We start from the raw sequence: 23352 nt of genomic DNA, 5'->3' as shown, positions 1-23352 counted from the left end.
TGACTAAGCCATAGTGGTTCCCAACCTTTATCAAAGCGGTACACGATTTTTTTCAGCCAACCCAGCGCAAAGAATCTTTGAAAAAAAGTGCCTTGCCACCATATGGATCTTGGAAATACTTGTAGTGGTGTCCCAAGGTGTATTATGTCTGGCGTATTTGCTTAAGAAATTAATCAGTAATCACAATGACTCCCAATTAAACTGAACAAAATAACAATGTATGTTTGGCAAAGGAGTCATTACAACATTTGGAATTCATGCCGTTCCAATTGATTTGCTCTTATTTCAAAAAGAAAACTTTCATGTCTGTACATGTCATAGCATCAAATTTTGCCGATTACCGTACCCCCATTTGACAACAATTGAATGTAGCTGCTACCATCAAGAGCATAATGTAGCCACCTTGAGAGGTGTTTTTGTGTAGGTGGTCCTCATCCATTTTGATTTCCTGTATCAACAGAAAGCTGGACAAGAAAGTACTGTGCATGGGGTCACTTGAGGTTAAAGGGATAGTCCAATAGTTCAGACATTTTCAATAAACGTGAAAAATTCTGTCCGTAATGTTTCTACTTAAATTATGATTCACGTACCATTAATAGCTATAAAAACGTGTTAACACTTGCTGTTAACTTAAAATGACCACATGTGCTCATGGCTCGGGTATCCTCGAATCACGTCTCACCCGCTGGTCATGTGACATTCACCTGCAGAGCCGTGAGCCTTCAGCAGGTCATACGACAGCAAGAGTCAAAACGTGTTTTTTAAAAGTACAATGCTAAAAAACACACTTGTCACGTTGTGCTGTTTGTAAATTAAAAACAAATTTTTAGTCATCAAATTAACTATAAATTGTTACAGCTGAAAATGGCTAAAGTGGACTATCCTTTTAAGACAATTTGACACACGATAAAAAGAAATGCAATTCTGTATTGGCAGTTTATTAAGGCTTGATTTTTTTCGATCAAGAAAAAAACAATACATCTGTTGAACAATATTTTCACTACTACTGTGGTCTAGAAGAGTTTTTTTTTTAATTTCATATTTAACATCATTCATCTGTTAATGGCTAATCTCAGTCGTCTCCCGTTAACGTGCACGTCACCAAAAACACCTCGTGACCGCAGTGATTGACCCCTCCCAGTAAAGAAAGCCAAACAAAAACAAATACAAATGAAACATTCCTCATCTTTGCCACGACTGGAATGGGGAGACAAGCAAAGATGTGAAGGCCGTGCTTTATGCAATTTGCTCGAGACGTGACAACAAGACGTGGCTGGCGCTTGGGGGGCTGCCAAGAGGTCAGTTCCCTTGGAAACCAGACTTGAGAGACAGGTAAAAATGTTCATCTAAAAGCAACATTTTCCAAAACTGCTAAAATCTGCATCTGTGTTTTTAAGGGGAACTGAAGGCAAGTATTTTCTTAGCAATAGTCTACGTGACCACACTAGTATAAACACGTGATCAATATGGCGTTTATGGAATAAGAATACAGCATCCATTTCCATCCATTTTAAGGGCCTTTTTTTGCTCTTTAGTCAGATTAAAATCAATGGCAAGTGTCCCCTTAATTGCCGTTGTGAGACCAACCCTCCCAAAACACAGCTGAGCCGTGATGTTTGCAATGCGAGCCCGAAGGCACTTTCCGCAGCAATTACAGTTGCCAGCAGAGAGCGTTACAGTACAAATTGAAAGCACCCTCAGATTGTTGGCAACGGATGGATTAATCCACTTAAATCTTATTCCACAAACAATATCCACCTGAAATCCAATCTAGACATTTGTTGCCACTGTTGTGTCCAGTTTGTTTCCGCAAGACAACAAAGTGAATTGCATCTTACTGAAACATAGGCGGCATGACTGGAAAGGCTAGGATGTCCTCTTTTGAAGACACTAGGACTTGACAAGGTGCCCGAATGAGTCAGAAGATAGACAAATAACATGTCCACTACAGTGGACACAACTAGAAAACAAAACAAAACAAAAAAAGACCGGAACAGATTACAAGCAGAAATATTGGGGGGTCAAAAACATTCTGACAACCATCGTGTTGCGACTAGTGGGGGCTCATATAAAGAAAATATTTCACCTTGAGTTCCCCTTTAAGGTGAAACTTTAGTGGATCGTCAAAATAGACAGATGTAGCGTGTGTGTGCATGTGTGTTACACAATGATTTCTGGCTAGGACCAAAGAAACAAAAAGTACACATAACCCACTTCTTTTCATTCATATTTTTTCTTGCAGAGAGTAAATTAGTTACCGTTATTATGTTATATATTTTTAGGCTTTGTCCAAGGATATATAGGCTTCTACATTAAAGCTTTGCATGACAGTGAACATGGGATTTAGACTGTATGTGTGTAGGGGGGGGGGCATGAGGTTTAAGACAGATTGGTAACAGAGCAAGCCCTTGCCTCGGATTTTGTGAGGCAAAAACACCGATGCAGCAACATCCCGACACCATTTTGATGCCAGAATGAAACCAAGAATAACACGTGTATTCTTGGAAACCAACAACACTCAAAAAGCAAAGCATGGGTGATAAAGATGTAGAAAAGCAACGTTTTTGTTTTAAAAGGGCGATCAATGGTCCTGGTTCTCGGAGGACGTTATTTTTTTTTACGTAATTAGTTCTTTCCCAGAATCCTCCTGTGAAGTGTTTCGAGTGTTGTGTGACGCCACACGATCCCTGATTTCTCCAGCAGTGTCACTGTTAAAAGTTCAATTAGAGGGGAGTAAAAAAACAAAAAACGGTCCAGAAAATAAAAAAGAAAGTTGTCAGTAGTACGCCGAAAAAATAGAGATTTGAAAGAAAAATAAATCACTGAAGTTTTATTCTCGCAGTTTCAAGTTGACCTTTAGGATGCGCCAACCCCGTTCGCACAGTTCAACCTCTACAACTTGGCAATACTGCTCCCACGTGGACAAAAGTGGTAGGACATGCCCATTCCTGATTGTGCGGAAATACAGATAACGTGGCAGATTTATTCTGGGCGGTGCAGTCGAACCCTGATGCGGCTGAGGAGATTACAAGACAGGAAAAAAACTTGACAGGTGAGAGAACAAGATGTGAAGAATTTTTTTCCAAACATTGAATTTAAAGTGGCGGAGGTCATTTAGAACACACAAAATCAACTCAATCCCTGCGCAAGAAGTGTTGCGTGTGGGGGAGAGGGAACAATGGGGAACAAGAATGACAAAACCATTGATGGCAGAAAATTCCCAAAAAAACACAAAGGGCTTGTTTGCATTTCATTTTTTTTTTTTTGTCTCTGAAATCAATCGTGTCCTATAGTGTAACTTGATCAAGCCAAAAAATAAACAATCCTCTACTGTTTATTCCTGTTTTGGCGGTCCTGTATGGGCGACAAAGAAAAACACAAATGTGCATTAGTTCCGATAGACGAGTCAAACGCAAATGAGGAAAAAGAATATTTTCCGACCTGATCCAATCGAGAGCGGTTCTGAATCTGAGCAGGCTCGAACGTCTACGAGAAGACAATGAGATTAGTAGAACGCTGGTTTGATTTCAATCGAATTCATGCAAATAATTCAATTACCTGTCTGAAAAATAAATGCTGAAGGCCTTTTCTGCTATTTATTTAGTGCACTGTCCGAAAGAAGTCAAGCTGAACGTAGCAAGAAGTGTAACTAAGATGCCACTATCTGCAAAATATACCATACCTTCCCCAAAAACAATACGAACACACACACACACACACATCTTGGCTAGCGTTTGCACTGTCAATTTTTTTCAGTATTTATTTGCACATTTCGGGGAGGAAAGGCATGATCTCATTTGCTCATGTAGTCGCCTCGATTTGCATACCGTGCATTCAAGTGATATATAGGTCAACAGTGACTCAATATATGACATTTGCAAAAGATTTTACTGTATCAAGTAAGGCTTGAGCGATTTAGCTGGCCGGGTGATCAAATCAGCTGATGGGCAGAACATGACAATTCTATGAACTTTACCTTTGATAACCATTTACACCAGGTCATTTTGCGGACATTTCATCTTCTATAAAGCAAATTTGAATTTTGACAAGCAATGATTCTGTTAGCGATAAAAGGACGATGACCTAGATGTCACTAGTTTAAACATAACTGACTAAAAAATTAAAAATGCAACACAAAAAGCATAAATGACACTCATTCAACTAGAAACACATGACAAGAATCTCCTAATTTCACCAATTGCGCACTGTAGTGCATTCTGTGAACTAAAACGCAAAGTACTTGGTTTCTTGCGCAATATATTCACCGTTGATCCCCGTTGACCGTGTGCCCGGTTGAAATTGATTGTTACTTTCGATATATAGCTGTCAATGGCAACTTGTTTGCTGGCAGTTGGGTAAAAAAGGAAATTTGACGCCTTTTGCCATCGACGGAAGAGAATGAGTTACAGCTATTGGATGATTTATGAACTTGAGTTGCGCTTTTAAAAACCCTGCTGTGACTTGAGAGACAAATGCACAACCCGCAAGTGTGGCGCACCCACCTTGCGGACCTCCTCCTCTTCTTCCTGCCTCTTCTCGTAGTGAGAAAAGTCATCAAAGATGGAGGTGGTGTGTTTGTAGGTGGTGATGATCTTGAGCACCTGCTTGGCCTTCTCCAGAGGAACCTCCTGCGTATCGCGCGAGTTGGTCACCGGCTTGTTGTCGTTGTTCTCCAGGCGGATGTGGCGCAACTGGCTGTTGGGCACGTCCTTGACAAACAACCAGTCAACGTCAAACTTGCCCTTCCACTTGTCCTGCGCCCAAACGCCGGCGCTGGTGCCGTAGTCCACGGGCGAACGCATCTCGGCCACGCCGCAAAAATGGCCGCTGCCGTTGACGCTGAAGAGCAGGTAGACGGGGCCTTTGCCGCTCATGGTGCGGAAGGCCGAGTCCAGCCGCTTGTTGCCGTGCTCCGTGCTGCACCAGATGGAGTACTTGATGGAGCGGTGGATGTCGTCTTCAGAGTAGCTCTTGATGATGAAAACGCGTCCGTTCTTCAGGTTCCACTCAAAGTCCTTGGGGTTGTAACTGTGGGAGGCGCGAAGCTTCTCCAGCACCGGGTGGGACTCGCCGCCGAGCGCCGGATTGGCACAAATTTGCGGGCCGCAGCTGGCGCTCCCGAGCATGCCCATCATGCCGTCGTGGGCGGGACCTCCCTGCCCGTAGACTTGGTTGCGGTTGCGCGGCGCCACCCAGCGGGTTTGCGCCTGCGGGGGCTGGCCGTGATTTTGGTAGGGCTGATGGGGTGGCGGGTGATGCTGGTGGTGGGGCGCTTGGTGCTGCAAGGCCATGGGCTGCACCAGGGAAGGGGGAGGCTGCAAGGGCGGGGCTTGATGGGGCATGGCGTGAGGGAGGGCGAGAGGCGGCTGCTGCTGCTGCGGCGCGGCCACTTTGCCGACGGGCCCCTTTTCCCAGGTGCCAATGTTCATGTTGTGTTTGATGGGCGGCGGGGGAAGAGCCCCGCCCAGGTTGACCAGCCCCGGCTTCACCTTGGATTTCAGCTGCTGCGGCTTGGCGGGTTTGCTGGCGATGGCCGCCCAGGAGGCGGGCTTGGGCGGAGGCATCCCGATGGGCGCGGCCCCGTTCCCCGCGGCGGGGCCGCCGATCACCGAGCTCACGGCCTTGACCGCCGACGCCTGTCCGGTCACATCCCCCCCTATCTTCAAACCCACCATGCCCTGCTCCAGGCTGTTCATACCGGGCGCTTTGTTGAGCGTGTCGCTGTGAAAGCCCGTCTGACCGTCGGGCACCAGGGTGCCCCCCAGGGAGCTGGGCGGGTAGCTGTAGCTGCCGCCGTAGGCCGAGCTTTGAGTCTGCTGGCCCTGGGAGCCGCTGGTCCCCCAAGCCGAGAAGGCGGGGTTTTCGGGGAAAAAATTGAACCTGTGTGGGTAGATGCTGCTTCCCAGGCCGCCCGGCTGGCCGAACACCGTGTCGGGCATGAAATGATGATCGCCATTGCTCAAGGGTCCGTAAGGGGTGAGGTACGGAATCGGAGGGTCGCCGCCGGTTGACCAAGGAGCCTCGCTGAGTGGGTACGGAAAGCCGATGGAGGGAGCGTAGTAACTGGACAGGTAAGGGTCGGTGATGGACTGGTAGCTGTTGTTCTTTATGTGAATCGTGAGCAGAGAAGCAATAATTAGCACATCGAATGTTTTGTTTTTGGTTTTTTTTATACATATTCTCACTGAATTGAATTTACCTGAGTGGATTGGCCAGTGAGGTATGGCTCAAAGTCATTGTCGTGGACTGTCTCCTTCTGATGCAGAGAACCATTTTGCACTGCAACAGAACAACTTTCTTAATGTACATTTGGACCACTTTTCCAAGGGGAAGTCATTTTTTATACACACATATATATATATATATATGAGCCCTCACTAGTTTTAACTTGGCATTCTGATTGATACTGATTAATGCAGAAAGGTGGCCATTTTGCCACTTGCCATCGACTGAAAACAACATCACAGTTGCTCGAGGATCAGGTAACGACCAATCACACCACAGCTTGTAAACATCACATGACCAAATTCAGAAAACAGGCAAGCTGTGACTGATCCTTGCCTGACCTCAAGGTAACTGTGATGTCATTTTTAGTCGATAGCAGGTGGCAAAAAGCCACACCTTTGAAATGGATAAAAACAGGTGCCTTATTCATATTCCATAAACACATTATTAAACAGAAAGCCATGTTTAGTAAAACAAATCCTTTTGAGCTGACTTTCCTGATATGAGACAAAAAAAATGAACTCGAGCACGACCAATACAGATTTATTTGAATCAGATGCTGTTTTTTGTCAAAATAATAATAAATAACTACAAACAATTCATCAGCAGATAAAAACAACAACAACAGTCACATAACTTTTGTAAAAATAAATAAAAATTTAAAAAAAAACGGAATGGGCTCTTCAAATATATATACCTTTATAATACCACTTTTCAAGTAAATAAAACACAACCAATTGTTTTCATTCATGACCTATTCTGTTTGAAAATTCCTTCTGAGTTTGTACTAAGGTTGAAGTACTTTCCAAAGGCTCTTTGCATTTGGACATGTTCTCATTTTTTTTTATATACATCTCTCTCTTTGTTGCTTATTAGAATTAGAATATCCTGTTGCCTCCCAATACATTTCAACATGCTATTCCTTGCAAATACATTTTAATTCACAATTAATGTTTACATCAAAATCACAGCTACCGGTTCTAAGATGGAGTCAATACAACAGTAACTCACCTTTAGAAGTCTGTCCCTTTGATCGCTGAAATCAGAACAGAGCAGGGGGAGGGTGAAAAAATCGAGACGTTATCTTTGCGTGGTGTGAGATTGTACAGTTGTACAGTACAGCATTTTTTGCAACATTGTCCCTTGGCGTTTGTAACGTAAAATACCGCATGTGCCTTGGCTTAACAGAAGTTGGGAAAAACTGAACTGAGCTGTCTTTGTTTCCCTTCTCGTAATTTAATATTTTTTGTCGTAATTAGATTTTGCTCTTGAGTAATATCCTTCTGAGACGGTGTCTACGCATGGGTGTCCACTGTAGTGGGCATTTACTTTCATTTAAATCTTTTGAGGCATTGGAGCTAAGTTTAAGTGTGTTCAGTAGATGACATCCTGGCTTTTCCAATGCAGTCACATGCGTTTGGCTGGCATGCATTTAACTTTGCTGTTTTACTGAGAGAAAATGGACACAACAGTGGACACAAATGAATAGGCCGGGTCCCAGGTAGGTATTTTGACTGGATTCCTGTAAAGCTCCCCTCCCATAACTTTTTGTCATTTTGTCATCTCCCCTCGTAGTAGATGCTTAAGTACAATTTGAAGTTTCTCGAATCAAATTGAGACTTTATTCACTTGATATGAGGTTTTTTTTTGTTTCTTGTATTAATACAAACGTAGCATACCAACGCTGTCTGGATATTGATCAATATTTAGGCCCACTCCGCTCCGGTGATGTAATGTTAGTCAATCTCGTGGTAATGGGAGAGCCAGGAGTGGTTTTTTTTTTTTTTTTTTTTTTTTTTTGGGGGGGGGGGGGGGGTGCTTCTCGGTTTGGAAAGTTTGACTTAGAACTGTGCTACATGAAGACCGAAAGGCGGCGATTTAGCAATATTTAGTCGGCTAGCTTTAGCGTTTCGGGAAGTCGCCGGAGTTCGCGTTATTGCCATTAAGATACCGTTTGGTAACATTTATTCCCGGCACTCAAACGGGTATTTTCCATTCGCCCGAACGTGTAGCGAAGACAATTTTTGTCCCAGATTGAATTTTCGCGAATGCTTGCAACTTGCTGGTGCTGTAGTGCGCTTCCGAGGTAGTAGGCAGCCGTCACTAGCCCACCGCAGCCTCGCAGCTCGGCTATCGTTAGCAGGCAGGCGGCTAGCTCTTCACTGCCGAGTGCGAAGCGATTTGGCGTGTCCTACCTGAGGGTCAACGCTTGTGGCAGACATAATTCATGAAGCAAATCCCTGGATTGTCTCAAAGCGCGGCCCGCTGACTGGATTTTAAACTGGGTGCTGCGGAAAGACAGTTGGCAGCTGCCAGGCTGGACTTGCCACTTGTGCTGCCTGTTAGCAGTGCCGCTTAGCGCCGCGCTAGTAGCTCAAGCTGTGCTGCTCCGTTTCCGCTCTGCGCCTTCCCTTAACTCGCACGCGTCTCCCAACCGAAAACAAGTCCTTCGGGGAGTTTTCAAGTTATTGCAAAGAGTCGCGGAGAAAATCCCCTGGCGCGGCAGCGTCTTTTTCCTCGGTGCTTTTTACTTAAGGGCTTGATTCCAGGGAGCGAGAGAGCGAGCGAGAGAGCCCCCTTGTGTTCCGCGAAAGCCCAGTACAGTGCAAGACTTCCCCAATGGCCGCTCCACTCCATCCGGGCTTCGAAGCCTTTCGAGCGGTTGACCCGGGCTGCACTTCCCCTCGTCAGCGCTGGGGACCAAAGTTTCCTCAGAAAATTGACGATGACATAATACAGTACCGAATTGCAAAATCCCCAACCGCGGGGTGACGCGCCACGCTGGGGGTGGGAATCTTTGACCTTCCGCGGTTCGATTCGATTCAAAATCGAATCCCGATTCAGAAAGATATTCTATTCAAAATGATTCAATTGAAAGAATATTTCTGCTTCAGTCGGTGGATGTGTAAAGAAACATCATACTATATCAGTCTGCTTTGCAAAGACAGAATACCAGAGAGAGCCAAGGTGTATTATTTATTTTTACATTTATGAAGTTTTTGATTTGTAAAGAACACACATTTTTCCACAAAAATAACATGTGGAAAACTGCTACTCTTTGAAGCTATTTATACATTGAGTAGCTTTTATAGTATACAATAAAATGAAAAAAAGAATAAAGTGTATATGTGCACGTCCGCCTCGCAGTTCAGGTGCCCGGGTACAAATCTACCTCGCTCCGGCCTTCCTGTGTGGAGTTTACATGGTGTCGTTGTTGATCTATTAACAGCCACCTTCCAACTAAACAAATTCTCAGTAGGAAGTTGACAGAAATATTTATCACAGCTTCAATGTGGTTGGGACCCATGATAGACAAAAGCCACTTTCAAAGCTTACACAATCAGCAGATTTGTGACGGACTAGCCACGGAGTAAAACATTGCACTAACATTCGCGACCGTGTGGTTTTCTTGCATCGCACAAATATGTAAAACGCGACAAAACTGCTTTCAAAGAGGACGAGGCAGTTTAATTTCCTCCATTGTTTGTTTTTGCGTGCCGTGCCGCCATGCTTGATTTTTCCAGAATGGGCTGCATGACTGCGGACGGCAAAAAAAGAGAAAAGCAAAAATACATAAGCGGACAGAAGTCATATTGATTTATTTTTTTTCCAATATTGATATAGTGGCATTTGAAATTGATTTAAATCATAGTAAATGAGAATCCCGACTCTCATGTGAATGGCACACCCCTACTCTACACTGTCTATGCAAGAAGTGAAATACAGTCTTTCCTCGTTACATCGCAAGGTCACTTATTATGACTTGCAGAGATGGGTATTTTCCTTTCTTTTTTTTTGTGTTGGTTCCCCCTCTCAAATCGGTTCCTCCATTAAATTACTACTCATAATAACTCTGTAACATGGCTAAACCCTCCAAAAAGTTGAACTTCCATGATATGGGCCCTTTAAAATACTGTGATTGGCTAGCACCCAGTTCAGAGTGTACCCCGCCTACTGCCCAAAGACAGCTGGGAGATGCTCCAGCACGTCTTAGATCGCCATGAGGATAAGCGATTGAGAAAATGGATGGATGGTTATTAAATGTGTAAAAATTATGCCTCATACACTTTAATATTGGTCATTATAGTGCTTATTACAGTGCCAAGTATATATAGTATACATTATTTTTGGGGTGGGGGCAGGTACTTGATATCAAAGGTTTGAGAAACACTGCAATAAGGGATTACAAGTGCAAATGTATCTTTTCCTGTAATGTTTGGCTTCATTCACCTTTAGAGGTGGAACAAAATGGTACGCTTCCCCTGCCATTCAGTGTGTGACCAATGAGAAAACATTCCAGCATTGGGTGTTTTTTTTTTGTTTTTTTTTTTTCCAGAAAGTAGACTCCCATAGGCTACCATGCAGGCCCCCACAGTACATCATATTTCAACTGTTGCCTTTCACTTGCTTTCAGTGTGCTCTCCACTATGGACCGCAGAAGGGATGCGGGCCACAACACAAACACGGACAGGAATCCCCTCCCGCTCCACCATGACCGATGACACAAGCGCCGTGCTGTATATCCTGGAGGAGCCTCACATGCGGCAAGAAAACGAGCGACTCCGGACATTTCGCACCTGGCCTCTGGATGCTCCCGTCTCGTGCGGGGACCTGGCCAAGGCGGGATTCTTTTTTGTAGGCCCAGGAGATAAAGTCCAGTGTTTCTGCTGCGGCGGCGTTCTGAGATTTTGGGTCAGAGGAGACAGCCCCGCCGCAGAGCACAAGCGGCATTTCCCCACTTGCAGCTTCATCCTGGGCCGCGCCGTGGGAAACGTGCCGCTGCTGAGCGGGTCGCCCGACTCGGTGGACGGACAGCTGCTGAGTCAACTCCAGAGGTTGACGATGGACGACCAGGGCACGGCGGGACAAGCGGTCTACCCCGAGATGGAGGCGGAGGACTCCCGGCTCACCACTTTCCACAACTGGCCCACGGAGGCCTCAGTCCAGCCGGATGTTCTGGCCAGAGCTGGATTTTTCTACACAGGTGCTCATTGTTTCCCATCTCTTTTCCTCCTGTATCCTACGCTAAGCAACATTTGCATATCCACATCACGGGTTACATATTTACCATTGAGCGAGTGGCTGCTAGAGTGACCACTCATTGTGAGGGTTGATAATTGTCCTGCCGAGTCATGATGTTGCGAAAAGAACATCCTGGACAGAGCTGAAGCTGCTAAAGCAGCAGGGGGAGCTTAGCACCTAGACCCCCATCAAGATCAAAGAATCCTAATTTGGATCATGACAGGGTTCATCAGGGGTCACTAACTTCAACAACTTTGAAGAAAATACCAAATGTTGCAATTTTGTCGATGAAAGAAAACTGTCTTAATGGGAACATGGCATGCAATTGCTTACTATTTAAACAAATATAAAACCCATAAGCGTTTCCTCAGTTTCACCATACAATGAGCATAAGTATTTATAAAACCAAAATTGATCTAAACAGTAAATCAAATAGGCAACTGCAAGATGCACCCCAAGAAACATAATTTTTGTCATTAATATTCAAAATAACTAACGTGTGCCTTTGTTAGACATGTGCTAATGCTTAAAGGCAAATAAACCCCATAATTTTCTTGATCACAATAAGTTGTACAAGTGCCCATTAGTCTTAAATAGCACAGTCCAATCGTTTTGCCACTGACTGTCGCCTAAAAATGACATCACAGTTGCTCCGGCTCAAGTGAAAAACAATGGCTCATCTGTTTCCTGAGTTTGGTCATGTGACAATAGCAAGCTGAGCTGTGATTGGTCATTACCACAGCTCTGAGCAACTGTGATGTCATACTCAAGTGAAAGAGTGGCAAAACGGCCGCTCCTTTAGAAGGATAACAAGTGGATTTCCTTGCTTAATTAATTTTTCGCAAACACAAAACTAATCGTAATGCTGTTTACTGTACATAATAATGGGGTTGCGTGGAACACATTGTAGAAAAAAATGGGTTTACTACCCCTGTAAACATTCCTTCGTGACATTCTTTTCAATTTCTTGTTTGTGGCACATGATGTATGCCATCTCTTAACTTGTCTTTCGAACGCCTGGAAAACCAGCTTTTAATGCCGTTAATGGTGCATTACCGCCACTTGCTGGACTTAAGCGAGAATAAACAAAACAACTTCTGAACTATGGAGGACGCAACTGGAAATTCTCCCGTAGGATGACCAAATATGGACATGAGAGGGTGGTCGAACGTAAGTTAAAAGAATTTTTAGCAGGAATGGGCGTGGCGTTGTTGGATGACAACATATGGCTGTGGGTGTGGCTGGAAGCCCCATATGTCTAATACAGGTATGGGCAAAGAGGCGTGGTCGGAAGTGGTATTTATTCCCCAGAGTGTAGTAACTCTTTACGGTGACCAAATTGCTAGAAGTAACCCTCACAATAGGCATGGGCTGGGGGGCAATACATTACTTAAGTACCATCTCGCCAAGTGTTTACACTTTCAAATCATCACATCTGCAACATTCAATCAAGGGAGCGGGTGTACCACTACTCACATACAATATCTCACTTTGGGAATCACTCCAACAGAAAAACAGGAAAACACGCCCAAATTAAGAGTCTTAAATGAATCAAACATTATTTTTGAGTGAATAATTTTGGTCACAATGATTGTTTTGAATGAAAGTCAACATGTAAACACGTGACCATACAAACCATGGTTTCTAGTCATGTGGTCAAAGGTGATTTAGTGAGAAAATAGAAGTGCATATTCAGCAAATTGCCACTCAAATGTTTTCATCGGCACCTCTGCTGCCAGGTCACGGTGACAACGTCAAATGCTTCTACTGTGACGGGGGTCTCAGAAACTGGGAGCCAGGAGACGACCCATGGCAGGAACATGCTAAGTGGTTCCCAAGGTAACGACACGAAAAGCTATGACATCATCTGAATGCTTCGCAATGCGAAAAATGCTTTTTGTGTACTGTGTGTGGGTTTTATTTCCAGGTGTGAATTTTTAATACAGTCAAGAGGACAGGAATATATTAGCAACATCCAGGATGCTCATTTCCATCTGGGAGACACTGTGGTGAGCCTCGTTTAGCCCTTCCTATTTGGAATGCGGTGCTCATTATCATCATTATTAATCACTTGGCACCATGACTGAATGGTGATTAGCGGTCATTTATTCATTTTTAAACCTATTCAACTCTCCAGGGTGGCTCACAGACGAGCGCAGGCAGAGAAATTGGCTCCAGAAATGGTATGAAATGCAATCAAGGACAGATTTTTGCTCTTTACATGCCAATCGTCATCTGGTTTTGCGATGCAAAGGAAAAAACACGTACTGTGTTTTTTTTTTCCCCTTTTCTTTGCTTGGCTTACATGGGAGGAAGAACCTGAGGCTGCACAGTTGAGAAAACAACAGCTGCAGATTGAATAATTTGTTGATTGAACGATTTGGATCACAGCCCGGCGCCTCTCTATTTGGATCATACAATAGCACATAAAATAAAAGCAACCTTCTTTTATTTATCTCACATGCAGGCGCTTGAAAATGAAAATGGCTTTTATGATGAGCCTAGTCATATTTTACATGGATGAATAATAGGCTCATAAATTAAGAAAATGGTGAAGGGGTGGGATTTAATTAATCTAGTCTAGATTTTGTTAGGGGTGCTCTGTTCATATTTATTTTCTTGTTTTTTTTTAATGTAATCATATTTTTGTAATCTCTTTTATACTTCATGTTCGAATAAACACTCATTCAAAGAGGCAAAAAAATAAGGCAGATGATTATATTCATTCATTCATTAATATGACTTCTGAGTAAAATGAGCCTAAAAGAAATCCACTTTTGAGATATGAATTAACTTATTGGCTACTGAAAATGACATCAAAATTTTTCCCGTGCTGTTTTTCAATCGCCTGCAAGTGGCAAAATGGCCGCTCCCTGAGATCAGATAAAAGCGCATGGATTTTGATGCTTAATTCATAAATCCACAAAATACAATATTAATCAGCCTCATGATAACATAATATGGAACATTTTAACCGGCTTGTTTTTTATTACCTTGCAGACATGGTTGGCGGTTTGGCAACGTCATCGGCCATGCTATCGCCGGTGGTGCAGACGGTGCTCCAGATGGGGTTTGATGCCAGCCTGGTGGAGAGTCTGGTCCAGACCAAGTTTCTTTTGACGGGCCAACACTACTCGCAAGTGTCCAGCCTGGTCACTGACGTGCTGCAAGCCGAGGAGGAGGACAGGCAGAGAAGGCCGCAGAGCAGAGGTAGCAACTGCAAAATCAGGTTCACTAGTTCAAAAGTATTCATACAGCGGTTCTCAAAGTTTTTACCCCCCCCACCCCAAAAAAAAAACAAACAAAAAAAAAACAGTTTACTCTCTAAATACAAACGAACATACAAGGGGCATGAATAAAAAGCTTCTATTTATGAAATGTGAGACAAATTTATGATTAAAGGGACAGAGGTCACTTATTTAACAATTTTCAGAAGTAAAATATTAGTTTATGAAATAATTAATGCGATTCATACTCAAGTGAATTGTTAAACACGCATATGTCTTTTTGACATCTTACTCCATGCATATTGTACATGATGAAGATGTTAAATACAACTACATTGCATTCAGACAGTGATTCATTCACGTACCACTAGAGGGAGCTTGTGTGCCACAAGTACTAGTGACATGAATACCACAGTACACTTTTAATGTAATCATTCTCTCTTGGGTCCACAAAAATGACCATTTTTTTAAACCGTACTTCCTATCATCAGAGGCTGACAGGAGGCAAAGACCCGATGCTGGGGACGTGAGGACGCTACCGCCGAGAGACAAAGGTCACAAACGTCTTCCGTGCAACTCAACCTGAACCGTATTCTTTTCGGGGAAACCTGACTTTGTCCCATACCATATTCAGTTCCAACGGCGAGGGAACCCAGCCCCGAAGAGCTCCTGAGGCAGTTGCAGGAGGAGCGGACGTGCAAGGTGTGCATGGACAAGCTGGTGTCCATTGTCTTCATCCCGTGCGGTCACCTGGTGGTGTGTGGCGACTGCGCGACCAGCCTGCGCCACTGCCCCATCTGCAGAGCCGTCATTAGAGGGAGCGTCCGGGCCTTCATGTCCTGAGACCGCGGCGGACAATTGGCGCGTTTTGGCAGCAGGCGCTACATGAACTAAAAACTGAGGTTGCAATAAACAAACATTTGAAGCTGCTCAGATTTGTAAACTGATTTTAAAGTGGGTTTGATGGATTTTGGACTTCATCTGGAACTCAAGGAAAACTTGGACCCCAAACGCAATATCGTGATTAATATTGTGCCGATTATTCATTTTAAGGCCCCCACAACTTACGGCACATTGTCAGTAATGTGTCAACTTGACTGGATAGAAGAGGGGAAGTACGTGACAAAATGGCTACCTATCAAGATGGATAAAAACTGATCATTTGTCTGGTTGGATCTGGTTCCAAGACCACCATATTAAAGGGGAAGTCAAGCCCTGATATTATTGCACAAATCAAAATTGATATTCTGATGAATACTGCGGTTGTGAAACTTCAATTAAGTAACAAAATATTCCTATATTTATCTATCTCGGGGGCGGCCATTTTACCACTTGTCGACTAAAAATTGCGTCAATCAGAGATCAAGTAATCCCCAACCAGACTCACTTGTTTTCTGAATTTGATCATGTGACAATCTGAGCCTCGAATATTAGTTCACCGAGGAACTGTGAGGTCATTTTCAGTTGACGGCAAGTGGCAAAATGGCCGTGAGTTTCCCCTTAAATAGCTTGTGTATTCCAACACAAAATAAAAGTGATTTTTTTAAATAATCACACAATAACAATACAAATCAAGGAACAAATATGATGAAAAGCTTTCCAGGCTAGTCTCAATTTATTAAATCCCACCCCTTCGTTTTCTTTCTTCGTCCATGCAAAATGCAACCATGATCATCATCATAATAGTAATGACAATGAACCACCATAGTGATAATATAAAATAATGAATACTTTTATGAGCTATAGACCACTGTTACAAATCTGAATAGACACAATCCAACACAAACCTAAAGAGCCAACACTGAAAATGCTGTCTTGTGGAGATAAAATGGACATGACAATGGACACAAATGAATAAGCTGGGCCTCAGGAAGTTACATGACCTCAAAAGTGTTTAATTGATATTTTTTATATTGTGTGAAACCCTCACACAAACCCCACAGAATGAAGTACATCATCTTCTTCTGCTTGTATGTTAATCTTTAAATTATCCTTCCCTCTTCATTTATAATAATAATGACACAATACTGCTAAAAGAATGATTCCTTTTATTCTGAAACACATTTAAATAAAAAAAAAAAATATGAGAAAAGATCACAGTCAGAGCACATTAGATTTGAGCAGAAATTGGAAGAGAATATGGAAAACATTTTCGGTATAAATACTGTATTAACATGGATGTGTGATCTTTTTGAGTACACTGAACACCTTTCAGAAGCTTTTTTACACCAAGGGGAAGATACGAGTCTTTCTATTACTGATTTTGATATGATATGCACGCACACATACACCCAGTAAACTAGCACCCAACCAGAGTGCCCTTGCAAATTTTCCCATTTGACCTCATTCCCTCCTGAAAACCAGCCTATTCATTTCCATCCCTGTAGTTTACATTTGTTTTCAGTCTCTACCTTTTTATTTTACCCAACTAAGTCCAAGTGTGCACAGTAGAGGACCTATTGGTTCTTCAAATGATGCTTCATGTTTAGGTGAATTACAATTTGCTTTTCTGTTTTACTAAAGCAAAAGTTAAACAACAGAGGAAGCAAATCTTGGATGAAAATCTGCCCAATTACTATAGTTCTTTGTAAGGTCAAAGGAAGCCTTGGCTGAGATGATCATTTGGGACCACCAGGAAGGGAGAAAATTTGACAAGCGGTAGAGAGCTATTTTTAGCTGCCAAGAATCGGCAGAATGGTCTGCGAATAAAACAAACAAGGAAACGTTATTGTTCATAACTCTTTTCAAGTTTCACGAGATAACTTTGTAAGGCGTCAAAAAATTTCAAGAGGTCAAGGAGGGCTTTGAACGATCACAAGTGGAAACAAAATAAACCGTTGTATAAAACCTTGAATCTGCTATTGCATCGGACTTTAAAATGTCGTTCCATGCCTCCACCATCACAAAAAAACATCGCTTGCAGTGAACACAGTAAACACTAGAGGGGAGTAAGGCAACGTGGATTCGCCTCCCACAAAAGCGACCATGGCTCAAAATTGACCACGGATTAAAAAGAAAAGTGCTTTCAAGTATGAAATGACAATATGGTAAACCAGACAACATGAAACTAGTCGAGTGGTTTGGTTGGTTCCAGTGGTATTTTGATACTCAGTCAGGTCAATGAATATTGGGACATGACCACCATGGTCACCCTTTGGACTCTACACAAAACCACTAAGCTTGTCACCATAACATTGCTTTTTTTTCTGAAAGATAAATCTTTCAAAAAACTATCACGATAAATTACTTATTATTTCCCGGTTGCCCATGAGATTGTTCCAATGTAAACGTTGGTTCAACAAAGGTTGATTTTGAGGTGATGTAATCAATATTACCACATTAACTGACGCGTCGTTTATATAAATGTACATTGCGTTGTAATTTCTCAAGATCTTACATTGGTGCAGTGACTGTCTCATTTGTGTGCAAGTGTTCCCACTAACAATATTGCATAAACAAGCAATGAAATTGTGAAAGAACACCCCAGTCAATCGATGGTAGTTTAACAATGCCTAACATTAGCGCAGCTGCTGCCCCTAATGAAAAAAGATGAGAATATAAGAACTGCATGGGCCAATGGACTAGATATGCAAAGCAAACTTGAAACGTATAACAGAAGCGTTTTTCAAAAAAACTGTTTCACTTCTAATGATCATTTATCGAGTCTCCCCCAAAAGGCTGTGTAGTCTTTTTTTTCCTCATCAAACGATAAGTAGTAATTATCGTGACAGGCCTAAGCAACAGAGAAAAGATATTTTTAAATTCAAGTGATGTGTTTTGAATGCAGACTTGTCAGTTTGAATCTGAGATTATTTACATCCAAATTACAACTGCCACGGGCGGAGCTACACATTTGACCACCCCACACCTTGTTTGTGTACTTCTAACTGAATATTAAAATGTATGTAACAAAATATATTTAATTTATTTCATTAAACCTTGACTGAGCATGTTATGATGAAAAAAAAAAAGATGCATTTGCACATCGTGTGGCGTGATCCTGGCCGCCCTACAAAAAAATTCTAGCGACACCTCTGACAACAACCAAGTGTCCCTTTACTTTTGGTCACATAGAAAGTTGGAGACACACAAACAAGTGGACAAACAGTTTTGGATGTAAATTAAAACTGACAATTTGCAATCTGCTTCCTTTCAGCTCAAATCCATTGTGGTGGGATTTCACAGCCAATAAGGCGAGAATTCTATTGTCTGAATATTCATGGACCTGACAGTAATTCGAATGTTTGTTGAAGGTTAGTTAACAATAGGTTTGTACTTGTAACACAATTCCACATTCAGCTACCAGCGCTTTTTCCAAACACAAACGCACGACACTTCATTGACGTTGATTTGAAAATAATCACCAACGTAAGACTCTTGAAATCAAACTTAAAACTTGCATGCTGTGATTTTTGCATTCATGAGATTTCACATCAAGATAAAATCATTTTCCTGCCATCAGAGCATTATTTACTGTACATGGTTATTTTTGATGAGCGACCCATTTTTCTCTGGCAGAATGTTAGCCCAACCAGCTAAGACATGCAAAATGACCAGCGTAGACACAGCACCACACACGGGGTATTCTGCACTGTTAATAACTCAAATATTTTGATGCCAATCTTTTTAGGGTCGCAGCACCCCAGGCACAGAACACAATACAAAAATATTTACAATTTGACACGAATAAAGAGGAAGACAATCAAACTGCCATGTTTAAAGTACTACAATAATAATCATTCTAAGGTGAGAAAAGGATGACGTCTGGCATCAAGTCCCAAAATCATAGGATGAAATGTTGGTCCAACTGTGGCAAACAGCACTGGTGTTCCTTCCCTCCTCGATGATCAAACTTTTATTTATGTAGACCTGCAGGAAAAAAAAAAAGTTGAAAAGGTGATAGCAATGCACTGCAGTTACATAAGTGACTACAATGTAACCAGAAGATATCCTCTTAAAGTGGACCTGTATTGCTGAGGAGGAAGACTGAATCGACTGTAGCAGACATTTTATTATCTAGAAATATTAGTCAGATTTTACACAAACATCACCCCCATTTGCTTTATGGAACCAAGTGACTTCAATAAAACGCTAGCAATCTTTGCCAACTAAAACTGCACTTTTGAGTAAGCCTGGTTTATTAAAAACACACACACACACACACACACACACACACACACACACACACACACACACAGAAACTGTCACTTGAGTCATTTATGTCTGTTTATCTGTCATTGAAATATAATCCGACGGCTCTCGCCAGCCTATATGGAGCAGTTGAGTGCTGTTAGTTGCTAGTGGTGCTAGTGTTGTGTTGCATGCCACTGCTAGACGCTATCATATTGCTCTCGCCAGCCTATATGGAGCAGTTGAGTGCTGTTGGTTGCTCATGTTGCAAGTGTTGTGTTGCTAGCCACTGCTAGCCACTAATGCTGGTGCCAAAGCTAATCAATGACAATAGGTTATCTTGTTGATGTACTGGAATGAGAAAGGACAATTACAAAAAGGACGCAGATTTTTTTTTTTAACTTTTTCCTTGCGCAAATGCAAGTCAAGATCACTTGGCATCAAGGGAAAAAGAACAGGTTTTTGAGGGAAGGTTAGCCTTCTCACTGCATTGGTGGCATCCGACTGGCATGCATTACATGAACATTTATTGCTGCGGTTATCTTGACTTCTTCATGGCAGTTAAATGGGCAACATGAAAAAAAAGCCTTGAGCGTTATTTAATCAAGGTACTGGATTTATTCAAGGACTTGGGTCTACTTCTGATTGATGAATATTTTTGGGGTTTGATGGAAAAATTACCCTTGGGGTGGGGAGGCAACCTTGATGTGAAATGTAGCAAATGCATGCAAGCAGTAAAAGGGAGGGGAATAATCACATACGCCTGCTCATCGTGTCTTTTGACAAACCAGCAGCACCCTACTGTACATAGTCGAGTACACTTTGACAAACCAGCAGCACCCTACTGTACATAGTCGAGTACACACGCAGCTGGCTGACAACACAACCGTACTTACAGGGAGACGGGCTTTAGGAGGAGATGAGATGGTTTCTCATTGACATGGTAGAGTGGGAATGGCTCAAATCCACCAATAAAATCAACTGAAAACAAACAAAAGGCAAAACATGGTTTGTGGAATGAGTCAGGATGACAAAAAAGAAATCAAGAGATGATTAACGTCAACAATAAAATAAGGAACGATGCCAAAACACAACAGATATAACACACAAATATGGCAGCGGGATGGAAGCAGAAGTCGCCCACACTGGAAAGATAATGAATTATTCATGATGCACAAACTGTTTCATTCCTCGTATTCTATTTAAACATGGTGCTACTATGTTGTTTATAAAATACAACAGTAAATGAACAATTTTTCCCTATCCTGTACCATTATGGGAAACATGTCAGACTGTGAGAAAACAAGAAAAAAGAAACAATGTTTGATTACTTAATTTTCAACATATTGGTATAATGTAGGCCGAATCAAGAAAATAATATATACTTTTTTTACTTCCGCATTCACAAGCAAATGCACAAGCAAGACCATCAAGGGAAAAAATGTTGCATGTATTTTCAAATCATTGAGTGTACAGAACTTGAAAATATGTTTAAATATATTTAAATACATTCAATCCTATTTTCAAGCACATTTGAACAGGTTTGCCATTCAAAACAAATTTTACTTCACTTGGACAGCTCCCCATTTTTATAGTAATCATTACAGAGGGTTGTTACACTTATTTAAAACACATTACTGAATTTTATGGTGTTTTATTGGAGGCTAAAAAAGAACAACAGTTTTTCCACTTTTTGTTTTATTTTTTTATTTTAACGCACCACTGTTTATATTTTCAGGATCACCTCTCAACCTACTGTACACAGTAAAAAAGAATAGAGTCACATCACTTTTCCTTTCATCCGTGCATTTGATCAGAACCCGAGAGAGCACGGAAACAGGTGGAAACCGTCCGGCTGTCAAAACAGCTTCAACGTTTTTATCGCTCTCGCACAGAGTTGACCTTGGGCCGCGCGGCCAAAGCTCAACCCGATTGGTTCATTTCCTCACTCGGGGGGTCAGACTGGAGGTGACGTGCCGGCGAGCCAGAAGGGAGCGAAAACTGCTGCTGAGAGACATTTGGAGACGAAGGAAAAGCCGCTGTGATGTTGGTGAGGTACAAAAGCGACGGGTGAGGGAGGGAGGAGTGTGACGGAGGGGAGCGCGCTGTGTGCTATGATTGACGGCAAAGCAAAGAGCTTAGGTGAAAGGGCCGCATATAAAACAGCTTGGCACAATCACCACATGGAAAGAACAACTGATACTGGCGATAATGTGATTCACGAAAGCACGATTCAAACAGCTACTTCCGTTCCCTTGGCTAAAAGGTACAGATACAGCCTGCAAAGCCAACACTGATGGGGGGGGCCGTCACGGAAACTGCAGTCAGGCCAGATCGGGTCCATCTTGATAAGCAGAGGCGGAGGGCTGCTGAATACTGATAGCTTTGAAGGATGAGCCTGAGAAGCTGCACGCACACAGCTTTCGGCTTGTTTCTCAAAATGTGACGCTCCCTTTGAAGTGTCGGCGAACACAAATGACGACAATAGTGACATGATGGAAATGAATTGGAACCTCAGAAGTCAAACACCTTTAAGATGATAAAATTGACACTTTATTTTGCTCCCATATCATGGAAAGGTTTCCACACATGACAAAGAGGAGCATTATGACACCAGAAGAACCTCTAATATAAGAAATCCTGAATCAGATATCACAGATTTGTTTGCTTTGCCAAATCATTTTTGTTTGCAAACAGTGCACTGCCACGGCAACAGCATGGAGCAAAATAAAAAAAGCCTTCGGCAACTTATAATCTTAAACAACCAAACGTTTGAAAATATAATATATATAATATAAATAAAATATGAACTCTATAAAATTTAAAAAACGCATCAAATCCTGAAGTAAAATCAAAATGACGAATATTCTATTTCATTTATGCCGCTGTCCGATTGAGACTTGCAAGTTTTGACAAAGGCAGTGAATGCGCATTCACATCAGGGACTTGTTAGGGTTCGTTCAAGGTCACAATTGTTCTGGTTTCGTGTGATGTCACAGGAACAATTTTGGATGTGTTCAAAATTTCACTGCACCTCGAAACAGCCAAGACTGTTTCAGCAAAATTAAGATGGTTTGAGAATGTCTGAAGAACATTTGTGACCTTGAATGAAACCTGATGAGTTCGCTAATGTTCGCCTTTCAATGGGATAGGGCCTTTACGGTATGACTGTAAATGACTTTTTTGTAGGGTTTGGGAATTTACTGTACATATGCCTCCCAATTTTCATAGATCTAGATAAAAATTTCTACAGATGCTTATGCAAATATTTTTAGAGTGGCACAGCTGCTTGAAGAAACTGCACAATAACCCTTTAAAATACAGATGTTTTGACCAGGCTTGGTGTGAGTACGCTTCACGAATGTATTCTCTTCAAACGGCACATCAGCACGGCAACAACGTGCAACTAAACTTTTCCATGGATTTTCACTAACTTTTTGAACATTTTAAATTTATAGACTCTGCGTGTGAGTGTTTGGGAGTGAGATGTGGCCGACAGCAGCCCCTATATGACTTAATATTCGATTTAACATAACTGTGCGGCCCTGTAGGGATAGTGTTTGGGTACAAGGAGAACTGTGAGGATTTAAAAACCTAACACCTCAAGAACCTTCAGTCTCTTTAGGACTAAAGGACAATTTGACCACCTGCTTTGTATGCGTCCACCAGTCTGCCCAGTTTCATAATTCTGCTGCAAAGGATTTTCCGGGACGTGACTCAGCACACAGACCAGCGAGCATAATTAGCA

General features: G+C 42.2%; 3 protein-coding genes across 5 annotated transcripts in view; 1 reads left to right on the top strand and 2 right to left on the bottom strand.

Annotated features, from left to right (window-relative positions):
- Positions 1-922: 922 nt before the first annotated feature.
- LOC148427186 (YTH domain-containing family protein 1-like) lies at positions 923-8900 on the bottom strand. The gene is made up of 6 exons (XM_088408787.1): positions 8421-8900; positions 7237-7261; positions 6200-6279; positions 4503-6104; positions 3442-3486; positions 923-3354 (listed from the first exon to the last, which is right to left on the bottom strand). Exons 1-6 carry the CDS (start codon positions 8445-8447, stop codon positions 3328-3330), a joined length of 1806 nt encoding a protein of 601 aa, XP_088264913.1. The 5' UTR covers positions 8448-8900; the 3' UTR covers positions 923-3327.
- birc7 (baculoviral IAP repeat containing 7) lies at positions 8187-15407 on the top strand. Of its 2 annotated transcripts, XM_088408794.1 has the most exons (8): positions 8187-8210; positions 10640-11209; positions 12987-13086; positions 13175-13256; positions 13385-13430; positions 14248-14457; positions 14966-15028; positions 15109-15407. In XM_088408794.1, the coding sequence occupies exons 2-8, from the start codon at positions 10669-10671 to the stop codon at positions 15315-15317; spliced, it is 1251 nt and encodes a 416-aa protein (XP_088264920.1). In that variant the 5' UTR covers positions 8187-8210; positions 10640-10668; the 3' UTR covers positions 15318-15407. The 2 variants fall into 2 exon arrangements, with proteins under 2 accessions (XP_088264920.1, XP_088264919.1); XM_088408793.1 differs by lacking the exon at positions 8187-8210 and having other exon boundaries at positions 9248-11209.
- A 663-nt stretch (positions 15408-16070) lies between these two features.
- The window catches only part of nkain4 (sodium/potassium transporting ATPase interacting 4), a 37559-nt gene continuing 30277 nt past the window's right edge, over positions 16071-23352 (bottom strand). Inside the window, exons 6-7 of one of the 2 annotated variants that reach the window (XM_088408795.1) lie at positions 20501-20585; positions 16071-19343 (exon numbers count right to left, since the gene is read on the bottom strand). In XM_088408795.1, the coding sequence (XP_088264921.1) occupies positions 19334-19343; positions 20501-20585 (95 nt within the window). In that variant the 3' untranslated portion in view covers positions 16071-19333. The remainder of the gene's footprint in view (positions 19344-20500; positions 20586-23352) is intronic. The other variant, XM_088408796.1, reaches the window with a different exon arrangement.

The sequence above is a fragment of the Hippichthys cyanospilos genome, chromosome 2 (assembly GCF_059441005.1).
Source record: "Hippichthys cyanospilos isolate Australia breed blue-spotted pipefish chromosome 2, RoL_Hcya_1.0, whole genome shotgun sequence".
NCBI lineage: Eukaryota > Metazoa > Chordata > Actinopteri > Syngnathiformes > Syngnathidae > Hippichthys > Hippichthys cyanospilos.
Note: the sequence above shows the minus strand (reverse complement) of the source record. Positions and strands in the feature narration are given on the sequence as shown.